The 15750-nt window shown below is 35.1% G+C and overlaps 1 protein-coding gene across 6 annotated transcripts in view; it reads right to left on the minus strand.

Moving 5' to 3' along the window:
* Positions 1–15750, minus strand: part of METTL15 (methyltransferase 15, mitochondrial 12S rRNA N4-cytidine) — a 351902-nt gene that overhangs the window by 136741 nt on the left and 199411 nt on the right. For 4 of the 6 annotated variants that reach the window (XM_065944507.1, XM_065944508.1, XM_065944509.1 and 1 more), the window contains one exon: positions 10257–13599. The exons of the other annotated variants lie outside the window; for them this stretch is intronic. In XM_065944507.1, coding sequence (XP_065800579.1) covers positions 13154–13599 — 446 coding nt within the window. In that variant the 3' untranslated portion in view covers positions 10257–13153. Of the gene's footprint in view, positions 1–10256; positions 13600–15750 lie in introns of those variants that run through there. 6 annotated transcript variants of the gene reach the window in all.

Genomic DNA, 15750 nt, shown 5'->3' on the forward strand with positions numbered 1-15750 from the left:
TCTTTGGTAACAGAAAGTAAGGAAGTGCTCAAAGAAGGCTGAGGGCCTAAGTGAACTTGGCTTTCCCTGGCCAAATCAAGGACTACTGGAGTGTTAAAATAAATGATACCATAATAAATTGCACTCACAGAATAAACTAATACTCCACTGATATAAATGAATGACAAAATAGATGCGGAGAAAGTTCTTCCTTCTGGTAGAAAGCCTCCAGTTAAATCCAGACATTAATGGTTTTAGAAAATCATCATTTTCTATGTTCTATGTTATTATTACTATGCAACAAGCATAGTAATAATCCAGGTAAAAAATCTCAATGGATACTAAAGCTAGTAGGTGAAAATGACACGGGTAATGAGATTTTTACATCATTTCATAGTACCTCTCTATTAAGTACTTGTTGATTACAAAGGGAACCTGATGGACACTCTCTTGATCAAGTGAACAAAATGAACACTACTAATGGGACAAATAGACTTCATGTGCAACTGATAGGAGACAATGAAAAGAATACAGTGTGACAATCTGACCAAAAATATATCACCTGGGTGTAATCATAAGGAATCATTGGACAAATCCAAATTGAAAGATATTCTAAAAAAACAACTGGCCTATCTTTAAAAATGCCAGGATCATGAAAGCTAAGAAAAATATGGGTGCAAGAGGAGGACACTCTAAATTCTGCTCAGAGATGTCAAGGAAGGCTTACCACAGGAGATAATGTGCCTGTAGTCTTATAAAATGAAGTCTGTACATAACTAGAGAGGAAGTTCTTTTAGGCATAGGAGACATTTTCACAGACATAGTGTTCTGAGTACGGTAGCGAGTTGGGTGTACCTAGATCACAGGGAGATGGGAGAGGTAACTGGGGAGGGGAAGAGGGGCCAGATTATGATAGGGCCACACCCTCCTCTCCTTTTGTGCAGTGTCACGAGCACATGCAGTTTGAGAAATTGACAGAGACACTAGAGTTGATGTATTAGTGCAGCACCTCTGAGAAGCAGATCCCAAGACAGGATTAAATATGCAAATGGTTTATTAAGGGAACGCCTGCATGAAAGGAAAGGAGGAAGCTGACGAAGTTTCGGGGAGTCTTTGGACTGTGATGTAAGTCTGATCCTGTGTGGAGTGGTAAGGAAGTTTGGATGGAAGGTTCAGCAGAGCCGTTTGTGAGTTCGTCAGCCAAAGCTGGCTGTCAAGTACTCTTTCGTCTCCCTGGAATAGGTAACTGGATTCCTACTTCACTCAGGTATTGGTGGGAAGCAGTCCATGGCAGGCACGGCCTTAAAGCAGATGCAGGGGTGAGCTTCTGAGAGCAGCTGTTTAGACTCTTAGTCACTTATGCTCCTTGTAGAAGGTGGCAGCGTTCTCATGACCAGAACATTTGAGTTTTGGATGATGAAAAGGACTTAATTGGCAGAAGAGGTGAAGGTTGTTAACAGGAGAGGTGTGAAGGAGCTTACATTCAAGCATTCACCTTGTTCTTTTCGAAGTATCAATTTTCTTTTAGTTAGTAAGGAGTCAGGCATTTCTGAGTTGAGCTGTGAGCACATTTATCAGTTTGCAGTAAATAAACATGGACACCTAATTCTTGAGAACCCACTAACTTGCTTTGGCTTCTTAGTGTAGCTAAGTCTTCTGTGTTTAGTCTGATTCATCTGTAGAAGCTAATTTAAATACCACTTAACTGTCTTCCTTTTCTCCAGAATTATTTTGATCCATATCAATAACCTCAGATGTGCAGACGACACCACCCTTACGGCAGAAAGCAAAGAACTAAAGAGTCTCTCGATGAAAGTGAAAGAGGAGAGTGAAAAAGTTGGCTTAAAGCTCAACATTCAAAAACTAAGATCATGGCATTTGGTCCCATCACTTCATGGCACATAGATGGGGAAACAATGGAAACAGTGACAGACTTTATTTTCTTGGGCTCCAAAATCACTGCAGATGGTGACTGTAGCCATGAAATTAAAAGACATTTGCTCCTTAGAAGAAAAGCTATGACCAACCTAAACAGCATATTAAAAAGCAGAAATATTACTTTGCCGACAAAGGTCCAACTAGTCAAAGCTATGGTTTTTCCAGTAGTCATGTATGGATGTGAGAGTTGGACTATAAAGAAAGCTGAGCGCCAAAGAATTGATGCTTTTGAACTGTGGTGTTGGAGAAGACTCTCGAGAGTCCCTTGGACTGCAAGGAAATCCAATCAGTCAATCCTAAAGGAAATCAGTACTGAATATTCATTGGAGAGACTGTTGCTGAAGCTGAAACTCCAATACTTTAGCCACCTGATGTGAAGAACTGACTCACTGCAAAAGATCCTGATGCTGGGAAAGATTGAAGGCAGGAGGAGAAGGGAACGACAGAGGATGAGATGGTTGGATGGCATCACTGACTCAATGGACATGAGTTTGAGAAAGCTCCAGGAGTTGGTGATGGACCCGGAAGTCTGGCATGCTGCAATCCATGGGGTCACAAAGATTCAGACATGACTGAGTGACTGAACTGAACTGATCATTGTAACACCCTTTGTTTTACACTGAACAGAATCTGGTTCGTAATTGTATATGCCTTTCACTAATAAGATAGGAAAATAAATTATATTTCTATTTGGCAAAAACACATTTTTTTCCCCTTAAACAATAGGTTCATATTGTCAGAAAAGCTGGTAATAAGGAATAGCAAAAAGGATCTTTGATTTTGTAAAGGTTGGGAGCAATTCAAATCAACTGATCCTATTGAGTTTGAAAAGACTATAAATTCATAACAGTTTCAGGTTGCTTTCGTCTTAATTGCAAATTTCCTAAACCTTATTAAAGAAAGGAAATTATTTTTCTAGACTCATTTTATCAGGTTTGGAGTTCCCTCATTCTTTATCAAGGGCCTAAAAAGTTCTCCAAATTGCATAAGTAACAACTATAAAATATGACTCATTGCATTTCTTTCAGTGAGTAATGCAATTAACACTGCAATATTGTAGCCACTATTTTAAAATATTCTTATTAACATTTATTAACTGCTAGCATTGAGGTTTTTTTTTTTACCTCTGAGGAAAAGATTCAAGATGCCCATTATAGCTTTGAACAAACTTAACAATGTGCCCTTTCCTCAAAGGATGATGTATCTGTTCCAAAAGATGTCATTTAAAAACACCACAGAGCACTTCATTGGGTAAAAACAAATTGGTGCCTGGAAGAATTTGGGGGAATTTTTTTTCATTCAGTGGCAAGAAAATTGTTATTCTAAAAATGAAATGCATATAAGTAGTTTAACAGAAATCATGCTAAAGATATCTCTGTAAAATTGCTGCTGCTTATGAACTATACTTTTGACTTTTTTTTTTGTACAGTTCTCCTGTGTATTCTTGCCACCAGTTCTTAATATCTTCTGCTTCTATTAGGTCCATACCGTTTCTGTCCTTTATTGAGCCCATTTTTGCATGAAATGTTCACTTGGTATCTCTCATTTTGTTGAAGACATCTCCAGTCTTTCCCATTCTATTGTTTTCCTCTATTTCTTTGCATTGATCACTGAGGAAGGCTTTCTTATCTCTCCTTGCTATTCTTTGGAACTCTGCATTCAAATGGGTATATCTTTCCTTTTATCCTTTGCGTTTAGCTTCTCTTCTTTCTCAAATATTTATAAGGCCTCCTCAGACAACCATTTTGCCTTTTTACATTTCTTTTTCTTGGTATTTAGTCTTCAAGATTATTCAGGTCAATACTTCTGTAACACTTGAGTAAGACAGCAATATTTGTGTGTGTGTGGTGAAGGGTACGGGGAGGGAAAAAGCCCCACCTTCCTTTAAAAGAATAACCATTAACTTTAAATATCTTTCATTGGAAGCACCATTCCTGGCTTCATATATGCTGTGGTTACTTGCTTCTAGTCAGGAATGCACCAATTTACATACAAATTTTAATGCTGATCTGAATGGCAACCCTATAGTTAGGCAGAAGCAATTTTTAGAGCAGATGCTAGAATAATTTTGTTTGATTTTGGATGTTGGTACAAAGATCTGTTTTGTTTACTTTATCTTTAAGGCTGTTTTGTAACTGTATCAAATCCACTAGCCCTTTAGAGAAGAATGAAATGGTGTAGCTTCTTCATGGTCAGGGTCAGTACACTGCATGACTTCAGGGGATATGGCTTATATCCTCCTCCATGTATGACACAGTGCGATAGAAGAAACTGTTTATTCATTTATTACTAGATATTTATTATGGAGGAGAAGGTTTTTTAAAAGGTGAAAAGCTGGTCACCTCTATGACAGAGCCAGATATACAGAAAAACCTGGCATTTATTCTGAATTTAAAACTATGCTGTCCAGTCTGGTAACCACTACACATTTAGAGCTTTCAAGAACCTACAATTCTTGAAATGCAGATTGAGATATGCTTTAAGTATAAAACATAAACCAGATTTCAAGGACTTAATACAAAAAAAGAGGAATGTAAACTATCTCATTTTTATATTGCTTACATGTTAAAATATATTGGATTAAAATACTAATCCCATTTATTAATCAAAAAATATCAATTGGATTAAAATATATTGGATTAAACTAGATTACTAATTTCACTGATTTACTCATACTTTTCTCAACGTGACTTCTCTAAATTTAAAATTACAATGTGGCTCAAATGGTGACTTGTATTATATTTCTATTGGATAGCACTAGTCTGGAATATTTGATCTACACAGACCATCAGAAATCATTCCATCCCTTCTATTCTTTGTGTCTAGCACAAAACTCCTACCCAGATTAGCCTTGCTGGTACACTGTCTGGGTTGGTTGGTTGATGGCAAGATTGGGATCTTCTAAAACAAAGTAGGGAGCTTGAAGCATCAGGAACAAAGCAGCCAGATGTGTTTAATAGGTAGAAATTGTCAACACAGCCTTTAACAAACACAGGGTCAGATTTGGGAACTGTGGCTTCCATTGAGGTGTTTCTTCAGTATTCCTCCCTGGAAAATCCCATGGACAGAGGAGCCTGACGGGCCACGGTCCATGGTGTTGCAAAGTCAGACACGACTGAGGACGCTGATATTGTTGAGTCAAATATTAAACTAATGGTTGTCTGACTTCTACACATTTCAGAATAAAAGATAATCAATGAAACAAATACAACTTAAAAGATTAAAATTTAGTGGACAGCCATTAAAAAATAAAGAAGGCTGGAGCTTTGTAGTTTTAGTCAAATGATCAGATTTTCCATTTGACCCTGTTCACAAATTGAACTAACCTGTGAACAACTGCACACAGGTTGCAGCTGTGATACCCTTCTCCAGCCGAAACATGCTGACTCATTCAACACAGTTCGTTTGCAAGTGAAGGAAGCAAGCTTTTAAGTTAGAGAAATGTAAGCAGTCTTAGATCTGGGAGTCATCAGGAAATGCTTGGTGCTTTAAAGAACTGACTGAAAGTTAAACAGGTTAACGTGACATTTCAAAGGGATTTTGAAATTCAATAGCTTTCTCTAGCAGCTGATGTTTATTCTCTGGTTGTAAGACAAATGTTGAGTTTCTTCAAAGGAACAATGATAGATTCTAGAATAACTAGATAGGTTCAACAGTCATGATAGTTATTTTTTTCCCTTCACCCTAACCCCTCCCTACCCCATGAATATCACGAATGTACATAATAGGAAATGGGAGAACCATCTGGCTGGCTTTTAAACATGGTTTTCTTCATCATCAAAGAGGTTTCTGTGTGAAAACTGTAATTTATAGATTCAGAAGTAGGTATGGTGCCATTAAAAAGAGAAAAGCAAACTCATAAACAATATATGTAAATCTAGGAAGAGGACATATTCTTTTTTTCTTACCATAAAAATGCTGTGCAGAAATGTAAGATGTTTACTATCACTTGAAAGTTCCATGAGTTGCATAGTCTGTCAGTTGTACATTTTCTTTCATTTTTATTATTTGAAGTATAGTTGATTTACAAAGTTATTAGTTTCATGTGTACAACACAGTGATTCAATATTTTTGTACTGAATATTTAGTTTCTCAGCTGCCACTTGTGGAACTGGCAAGTGGCAGCTACAAATGCTGGACTAACCACTTTTGAGTTTCCTTCTTCTGGATATTTTTCACTGCAGTATTAAGTCTCTGGTGCTTTCAAAGTTACTTATTAAAAAAAAAAGTCTTTTCTAGATTTTTTTCTAGTTGTTCTGAGTGGGATGGTTGATCCAAATTATTGTTTGCTATTACCAGAGCTCATGTCCTGGTTATTAGTACATACCTTACTTAATTTGATGTCAATTTTAAGAACCAGGAATCCCCCTATTTCTGTTCTTTCCACTGTCTGTTATCTTGGCAAGTTACTCATCTCTCATTTACTCTATGGATGATCGTGGGGTAATTGCACAGTACTGCCTTCACTAAATGTACATCTAGAGGACTACCTATACCTTGTGAAAAACTCACAGAAGACATGGTCTGACTCCTGGAACACAGAAAGAGGATTCTGTGAAAAAATCAGAGTTAGAGAGACAAAGCTACAGGAGTGACTTTGGAGACTGCAATGGAGCACAGATTTTTATGGAAGGATGGATTAACGTTATCAAATGCTGAAGAGGTAAAGTAAGTGAAGAGGATGATTAGGATATTGGGTAGGGTAATTAAGAGGTCACCATTAATTTTTAAGACAATAGTTCCTACAGAAAGTATACTAGAATTGGATAAAGGAAATACAGATGCAAAGTTAGATGCAGTGGAGACTTTAAGAAGTCATGATATCAGGAATTCCTTGGTGGTCTAGTGGCTAGGACTCCATGCTTCCCAGGCAGGTGGCCCAGGTTGGATTCCTGGTCAGGGAACTGGATCCTACATGCTGCGACTAAGAGCTTGCATGCCACAACTAAAGATCCCTGCACACCACAACTAAGACCTGGCATAGCCAGATAAAGAAATATTTACAAATAAGAGGTCAAGATATGAAAGAAAAGAGAATGATGGTGGTATTTGCGTAAGGAAAATAGTCAAGGAGCGATTTTGGTCATTGTGATTTGCTTTCAGCATGGTTCACTTTTGAACACTTTTGTAGACTGAAGGAAAGATTCTAGTGCAGAATGGATGGAAGACTGATGAGGGAAAGAAAAATTGACTGAAATAGGGCCTAGAGAAGACAGAAGAGGAACAAAGATAAGCTCTGTTTTGAGATATAGGAGTACAAAATGGAGATAAAGGGAGAGAATTATAAACTCTGAGATGAAGGTAAGGGTGTGGGAATTATATGGATCCTGTTTCAGTAACATACCTCTCCGTGGTGCTGTAAAAGAGATCATCAGCTCATCCTAAGTGTGAACTGTCCATTTACCTTTCATGTTATTTTCCCTTTTAAAACCTGCAACTTACACACTTTATTGGTCCTGTAGTTTCTCTGCATTGATTTTAGAGTGCAGAAATAGGAAACTTTTAAAACACTCCTATAGAAATCTTCCATCTCTTATCTCATAAAATACTTATTTCCTTTTCCCCCTCAAAATGTATTTTGGAGAATCTTACTACAAGGACCACTTAGTTTCAGGCACTTACTGATATGGAAGTGCAGGAGGACAGATAACATTTTCCAACCTAAATGAATGTCAAATAACTGGTTCTTTTCTCCCCAGTTTGTTTTCTTAAAAATGGAAACTCCACAAGGGCAAAGACTGTGTGTTTTATTATGCCTTGTCAAACTATAGCAAATACTGGGGGTGTTAAATAAATAATAAATAGGAATAAAATTTCCCCATAATAAAACTGACTATAAACCCAATCAACTGCTGCTTGTGACGCACAGGCTTCATTTAAAACCACTAGGAACAAAATATATATTTCCTTCGCCGCAGTGCCCAGAAATGTGTTATATTTTGGTAATTATGACTTTTAACTCATAAATATTTATTATTTTCTATTCAATTCATAGCAACCTGATGAGGAAGTCCCAATACTGTCCACACTTTAAAGTGAAAGAAATGAGGATTAAGGATATTAAAGAGCATGCCCAGTTTGCATATCCAGCTAATATAGGCAGACCTGGAATTTAAACTCATTTTTTCTGACTCCAAAGTCAACGGTTTTATTTACAAGGCTATATAGACTTCTAAGAGTTGGATGATAATGCTTTTCCTTGTGAAAGAATGAAGAACCATACCATTTGACTGTTTAACAATACAAATCCTTACCTTGTATAAGGCAGACAAGTATTACTGGCCAGGCATAAAGATGGAGCTTAATGAAGAGAACCTATAACTCAAGAATCAGAAATGGAGCATGTCCTCTTGTTTGATTTCTGCTTTTTATTCTAGCATCTGGGCAGTGATATATTTAATAGGGCATATGCTAATGGTAGAAAATTTGTACTTAAATGCCTTGTGTTTAAGATAAAGAGTTGCCTAAGGAGTTTAGTTGCCTAAAGAGTTTGCCAAAAAGGCAAACTTATAGTCTGCATATCAGAGTTACACTTTTTTCTTTACTTTGTAAATTATCTGAGAAAGACAGCAAGGTGGTCAAAATCTTTGTGAAGAATTTTAAGGTCCATCTAAATGATAGTATAAGGAACTATCACCATTGCATCTGCATTAATTAATTCTATTGAACATTTAATGTTTCTGAAAATTTAGGCTGTAACAAGACTTTAAAAAATTTATATTTAAACTATCTCTTAGTATTCCTGCAGATCATGCTGTGTGTTACCAAACATTAGTTGGGAATAGTAGCAATAAACAGATGAAATTTGAGAAAATAATATAAAAATAGTTATGCTTGTTATACAATCTAGTTTCTTTAGAATATGATGCTGATTTTTACAAACCATACTTCATTCAACATTGAACATATGGCATTGTGGTTCTGAGAAAAATATATCTCTGATCAGGATTTCTGTCATTAAATTCATATTTATCAAGCACCTCACAAAATTCCCTTTACATTTTAATGCTTATAACTGTTTCTATTATAGACTGTTGCTAACATACACAAAAAATCTATTAGAATACTGCAGCAATCACAAAAACACAATAGAAAAACAGGTATATTAAAATAAAAATTAGAGAAGTTTAACTAGAAGCAGTTTTTAGTTGTCTTACCCATTACTAATAATCTAACATGTAGAGCTTAGTTTGTGAGAGTACATACTAATATTGCATAATACTTCTTCCAGAGTAACTGTGAAATATAAATTAATGTCATCTCTGCTGGCGACCCACTTCAGTACTCTTGCCTGGAGAATCCCATGGACAGAGGAGCCTGGTAGGCTGCAGTCCATGGGGTCTCGAAGAGTCGGACAAGACTGAGCAGCTTCACTTTCACTTTTCACTTTCATGCATTGGAGAAGGAAATGGCAACCCAATCCAGTGTCCTTGCCTGGAGAATCCCAAGGACAGAGGAGCCTGGTGGGCTGCCCGCCTATGGGGTCACACAGAGTCAGACACAACTGAAGTGACTTAGCAGCAGTAGCTGCTGGCATAAGAAATTCACATCTGAACAGAGAAAGGGAAAAGAAAGGAGTATAAAGAGAAAGAAGTGAGAGAGGTGTTTTTGATTTCTTCCTAAAAGGTCAGGCTTTAATAGATATTTATTGAATACATATATATACATTCATCTTTTATAACCAAATGAAAGTGCTAATATAAATTTTCTATCTTTTGTACCTTTTGAATTTTCCCTTAAGTACTGACTCATACTTTTTGAATAAGATTTCAAATGAAGTTTAAATTTTATTTAAAAAATCTACAGTATAAATTCATTATTATTTATGCTTATTTAAAAACAAAAATTGGAAAGAATTTTATAAACCTCTGAAGATATGCAACACTCTGCAAAGACTAAAGAAAATATGATTTTCGAATATTTACAAGTTAATTTTAAGAGATTTTAGTTAACCTCAAAAACCTAGTGAGGCATACTGTATTTTATTATAAACTATTGGTTGTAATATAATAAATAGCTCAATATAAATGAATTTAAGCACAAACCATATATCACATATTACATGAAATAGAAAAAAATAGGTATTATTACTGTCTTCCCTTGAAATTAACCTAGAAATTTCAAAGATTAAATAATAACCAACATGTAATTGTCAAAACAAAATGAACATACAAAATAAGAGTATCAACTAAAAATTGTATGTAGTTATTAAATTTCATTTGTTAGTGAACAATTATTAAAACTGTTAAGAACTGATGTCCTACACAATGGGATCTATGTTATATAAAATGAGTGGCAGAAGCAGTCAATAGATAGATTCAGAAATGCAAAACAATTGCTTGTTTTATATAATTTATATTTTATTGGAAAAGCAATGTACATTCATTTTAATAATCTGTTTTTATTTTCTATATGTACTGTATAAATTCCCCAAAAACATTCTCCAGTGTTAATTATTTGAAACTCATTCATGTATTTGATTATTCATCCTACAACTAAGACTAAGAGGAAGGTAAGAATGATTGTCACAAACAGCCTAATTATAAAAAATAGATAATGTGTTTTTACACTGTAGTATTTTGAAGCCGATTTTGTGTTTATTGAAGCAGGATTTTTTTCATGCATATTATTCAAGATTTTGTTTTTTGGGGGGGGTCAGAGTACTAATCTCTTAAGGCTGCCATAATAAACTACCACAGATTGGACAGCAGAAGATAGCAGAAATCTATTCTCTAACTGTTCTGGAGGCTGGAAGTCTGCAACCAAGGTTTCAGCAGTTATCAACACCTACTAAAGTTCCTGAGGGAGAATCTACTCCATCTTCTCTCCTAGCTTCTGATGGTTGCCAGCAATTCTGGGTGTCCCCTGGTTTGTAGATACATCACTTCAGCCTCTGCTTTTGGCTTCATGTGGCATTCTCCCTTGTGTCTCTGTCTTTCTTCTCTTCTTATAAGGACACAGATATATGGGGTTAAAGGCCTTCTCTGTTCCAGTATTACATCTTAACTGCTAACATCAGTAATAGCTGAATTTCCAAATAAGGTCACATTATGATGTTTTGGAAAAGACATGAATTTTGGAAGGATGTCATCCAACCCAGTCAGTGCAGGCAGTTTCCAGTTAACATTAATGAAAAAATTCCCATGTTCTATAACATCCAAACAAGATTGATGACATAGGTGAATCATTCCCGAATATTACATGCAATCTTTTGTATTCTAATCACATACTCAGATGGGCACCTACCTTTGGGAATCATTCTCATTCACAAGTATGACTTATATACAAAGAGGAACTTACAAAATTCTTTAGGAAAGATTCAGAGGATTAAGCTAGGTAGATTCATTTCTAATTTGAGCACATTGCTCCCTAGAATATTTTCTTATTCTGATTTCACTGCAGAATTCTTCAGATTTGAATGTGCGTGTATACTCTGTCTCTTAGTCACATCCAACTCTTTGCAAACTCCTTGGCTGTACCCCTCCAGGGTCCTCTGTCTATGGAATTTTCCAGGCAAGAATACTGGAGTGGATTGTCATTTCCTACTCCAGGGGAGTCTTCCTGACCCCAGGGATCAAACTTATGTCTCTTGTGTCTCCTGTGTTGGAAGGTGATTCTTTACCACTGCGCCACCTGGGACATCCTCAGGTTTTAACAGTTTGCAAATTAAAAGTGGTAAACAAACTTGGGAACCAAAGTTAACTGTTACAGAGGCAGATAAAGTAAGTCCGAGATAAATTTAAGTTTTTAATTCTTATCTTTCACCCATCTAATTATGCTGATAATTTATTCACTAGATTTGCCAACTTAGGCTCTGTAATCATAATTGATAAGATGAACTTTTCCTGTATTTGAATAAATAGTTTACTGAGCAAATTAATAGTATAAATATGACTTCAAGGGGAACTACTTAAGAAAACAATCATTGACATGTACCTTTAATCAACATGCCCATGTATCCTTTGACTCTTATTCATTCTTTGAGTCATAAATCAAGTACCATGTTGTCAGACCTGGTTTCCTTTAGTAGATGAAATCCCTGTCGGATGTATTTATGGTACTGACTAAACACAGCACAGCACAGCACACTACTTCTATACAGCCCTTACCGCTTTGTCGATTTTATATTAATTTTTGTGATCAGTTAATTACCATCGCTGTTCTTTGCTAGACTATAAACTCCACAGGACTGGTACTTTGGGCTATGTATATTTTACTCACCTTTGTTTCTCTATTTCAGTACTTGCATCATAACTGAATAAATCAGAAATGCATACTTAAGTATAAAAAGTTATGTGAATTATGAATTAATTTCAACTATTTATTAAAGAATCCTCTACCAAGTGAACTCCTGAGAAAACATTTTACAATTAGTTATTATTTGTAAATAAGAAAATTAAGAGCACACAGATTTTAGTATCTGGAATAGATGATAAACTTTTCCATTTCAGTAGACTTTGACTATTTTGAATAGCTCAGTTTAAAAATGCAGGATTCAAATGATAAGAGATTTCACTATTTATCAAAAGCATTCTGGACTATTACTATAATAAATACAACTGAATTCAAATACAAGTTTTATGAAACATCCTCTGTGAAGGCTATCATAGCAGTTCTATATTTTTAGTTTGCAATATATGAAAACATGGCATATATCATATGGAAAAATCTCTTTAAGACAATAAACACTATAATTCAGTATTTAAATTTATCAGTGTAATGCATTTTCAAAATGGTAATACCTGTATTTGAGAAAGCTGTTCCCAAGAGAAAAATTAAAATAAATTCCATTATCATTATTAACTATTTGAATCATAGACAGTCTGTTGCAAATCTGAATATCTAAATTCAGAATCTGGGCATGCAGATATAATTAAACTCTCTTTTGACAACTTGATTTTACATACACATATTCTCCTCTTCTTTTGAAAAATTTCCTGGTTAAAGAAAGGATTTAACCAGAATTTAACCATTTCAAAAGTCAAATATATTGCTAAGATAAACATACTTTTCCAGTTTTGAGGTACTGCTGCTCCTTGAATTGAGCTTTCTACGTCATGCTAATATTTCTTAAATTTTCTTTTTGAGGAAAAAAAAAAGCTAGATACCCTCTAGATCCACACATATATAGTTATATAGCTTTAGATATCCCACACTTTCTTACATTAGGTTGTACAGGAATATCACAGGAGAAACTGTGAGGAAAATCTTGAAGGATTAGATGATGAAAACTTTCTCATAATTTGATAGCTGCTCTAAGCTTGGCGGAGCGTCCTCTGGGGTTATCCTGTACATCCTGATCTTCTGGAGTAAGTACCTTCTTGTGCATCAATTTCCACATTAAAGGGGCCTTTCCTATAGAGATGTGCTTCTTGTTTTCCTGATCTGAATCCAACTGTGATTTTTGTATCACTTTCTGTCTAGCACTTAGGTTAAACCTTTCTGTCATGCTTATCCCAAGCAGGAATCGTTTGATGATGCGATCCTCCAGTGAATGGAAGGAGAGGGCAACGAGGTGACCACCAGGTCTCAGAAACTTCTGAGCTGTCTCCAGTCCTGTGTAAAGTTCATTGAGCTCATTGTTCACAAATATGCGAAAAGCTTGAAAAGTCTTCGTAGCAATATGGGTAGATCGCTGTAGCAAATCTTTCCGCGCATAAAGAGCAGAGGGAGGAAATGCACCTACAGACAGATTTTGTAAAAACAGGAAAAGAGGACAAATGGGTCACATCAATATTTTCCACTATAAATTTACTGGGTTGTGTTTTACGTATATTTAAGGAACCGTTTCCTTAGAAAATTGTGTCATTTCATCCATATTTCTCCATTTTATTTCCAAGCATTCCATCCAAGTTTAAAACTATTGTGTCAGTAACATCTTTTAGAACTCTTAAGGCTAAGTGGAGTCAAATAAGAACAGAGAAAGACAAAAGGTTGAACAAATATTTGAAGAAATAATAATGAAAAACTTGCTAACTTTGATGAAAAATGTTAACTCTCAGCTAAAAAAGTTCAGTGATCTCAAATAGAATAAACACAGAAAACTGCACCTAGACACATCATAATAAAACTACTACAAGCTGAAGATAGTAAGAAAAACTTTGAATACAACAAAGAAAAAAAATACTGGAATAAAACTCAAATTGTTGAGGGGAAAAAAAAAAGTCTTCCAAGAAAACTATTTTAAAACCATTTTTCAAAATTAAAGGTTCAAAGACATTTCAAATGAATTTTAAAAATGAGAGAGTTCATTGCTAATAGCTTTAAATTCAAGAAATGCAAAAGCCAATACTTCAGTCTGAAATAAAATAACATCAGGTGATAACCTGGATAGAGAGAAGACAATAAAAATATGAGTGATATATGAAAATAAGAAATATGTTTAATTTCTCACAAGACAGGACTATCTTTCCGTCATTCTTAATTTCCTTAAAAGTCAGGACTCTAACTAAGCAAAATTATAACAATATTCTAGGGTTTATAATATAGATATAAAGATATACTGTACATGACAGTAGCACAAAGGATGAGAGTGCATAAATGAAACTACACTATTACAAGGTTCTTGTATTTTACGGGAATTTAAAGTTGCATACTGTGGCCTCTAAAACACTCAATAAAAACAATGCAAAGAAATAAAGCCAATAAATTAATAGAGAATAAAAATAATCCACAACATATTTTAACATAAAAGAAGGGAGAAAAACAGGAAAATAAAAATGAGGCAAAGAGAAAACAAATAGGAAAAATCGAAGACAATATATCCAAATATAAAAATAATCACATTAAATATAAATGTACTAAACATCAGTAAAAATGTAGAGACTATGTGACTGAGAACTAGCAAGACCTAATTACACAGTGTCATTGTCAAGACCCAATTATACATCATAACTAATTAATTACATAATTGTACATTATAGAAAAGTACATTAAATTTAAAAATACAAATAAAAATAAGCAAATAACTGGAAAAGTATATCATGTAGAGAGTAAGCATAAGAAAGCCCTGAGAGACCACAGAACCATTAGACAAATAAGCTTCTAACGTGGAGAACTGCTGTGCTTAGCTGCTCGGTTGCGTCTGGGCATGAAGGACACTAGGCTCTGTCACTAGTTTGACCCTTGCTGACCCCATGGAATGTAGCCCACCAGGCTCCTCTGTCTATGGGGATTCTCCAGGCAAGAATACTGGAGTGGGTTGCCATGCCCTCCTCCAGGGGATCTTCCCAACCCAGGGATCAAACCCAAGTCTCCCACATTGCAGGCAGATTCTTTACCATCTGAGCCACCAGGGAGAATTGCTAGACCCCAAAATAAACATTTCCTATAGAAAAAATAATCAAGATAACAGGAAGATACAATTACAAAAGCATATGCACCAAATAACATAGTTTCAAAATTTTACACCTCTCAGAAAAATGACCCACATTTATATATGCAATTGTATTTTGACCAAACATCAAGTAAATTCAATGGAGAAAGAACAGATTTTCAATGAAAGTGATTATATGTTCAAAATAAAATGAACTTCAAACCTTACACCTCACCATACACAAAACTTAATTTAAAATGGATCATGAACCTAAGAGCAAATACTAAAACCATAAAATATACATCTGACAAAACTCTTATTCACATATAAGGGAATCTCACAACTTAATAAGAGTACACATTTTAGTAATCTGTAACTCTGGTAATAAAGTGCATTAAGACACATCTGATAAATCATTTTAGGAAACTGGATTAGAGAGGGGACAAATAATATTTTATATGTATCTCACAGCTGAGAACCTGGCCATCTAATGTTAACCAAATCAACGTTATATGTTC

The sequence above is a fragment of the Muntiacus reevesi genome, chromosome 9 (assembly GCF_963930625.1).
Source record: "Muntiacus reevesi chromosome 9, mMunRee1.1, whole genome shotgun sequence".
Taxonomy (NCBI): domain Eukaryota; kingdom Metazoa; phylum Chordata; class Mammalia; order Artiodactyla; family Cervidae; genus Muntiacus; species Muntiacus reevesi.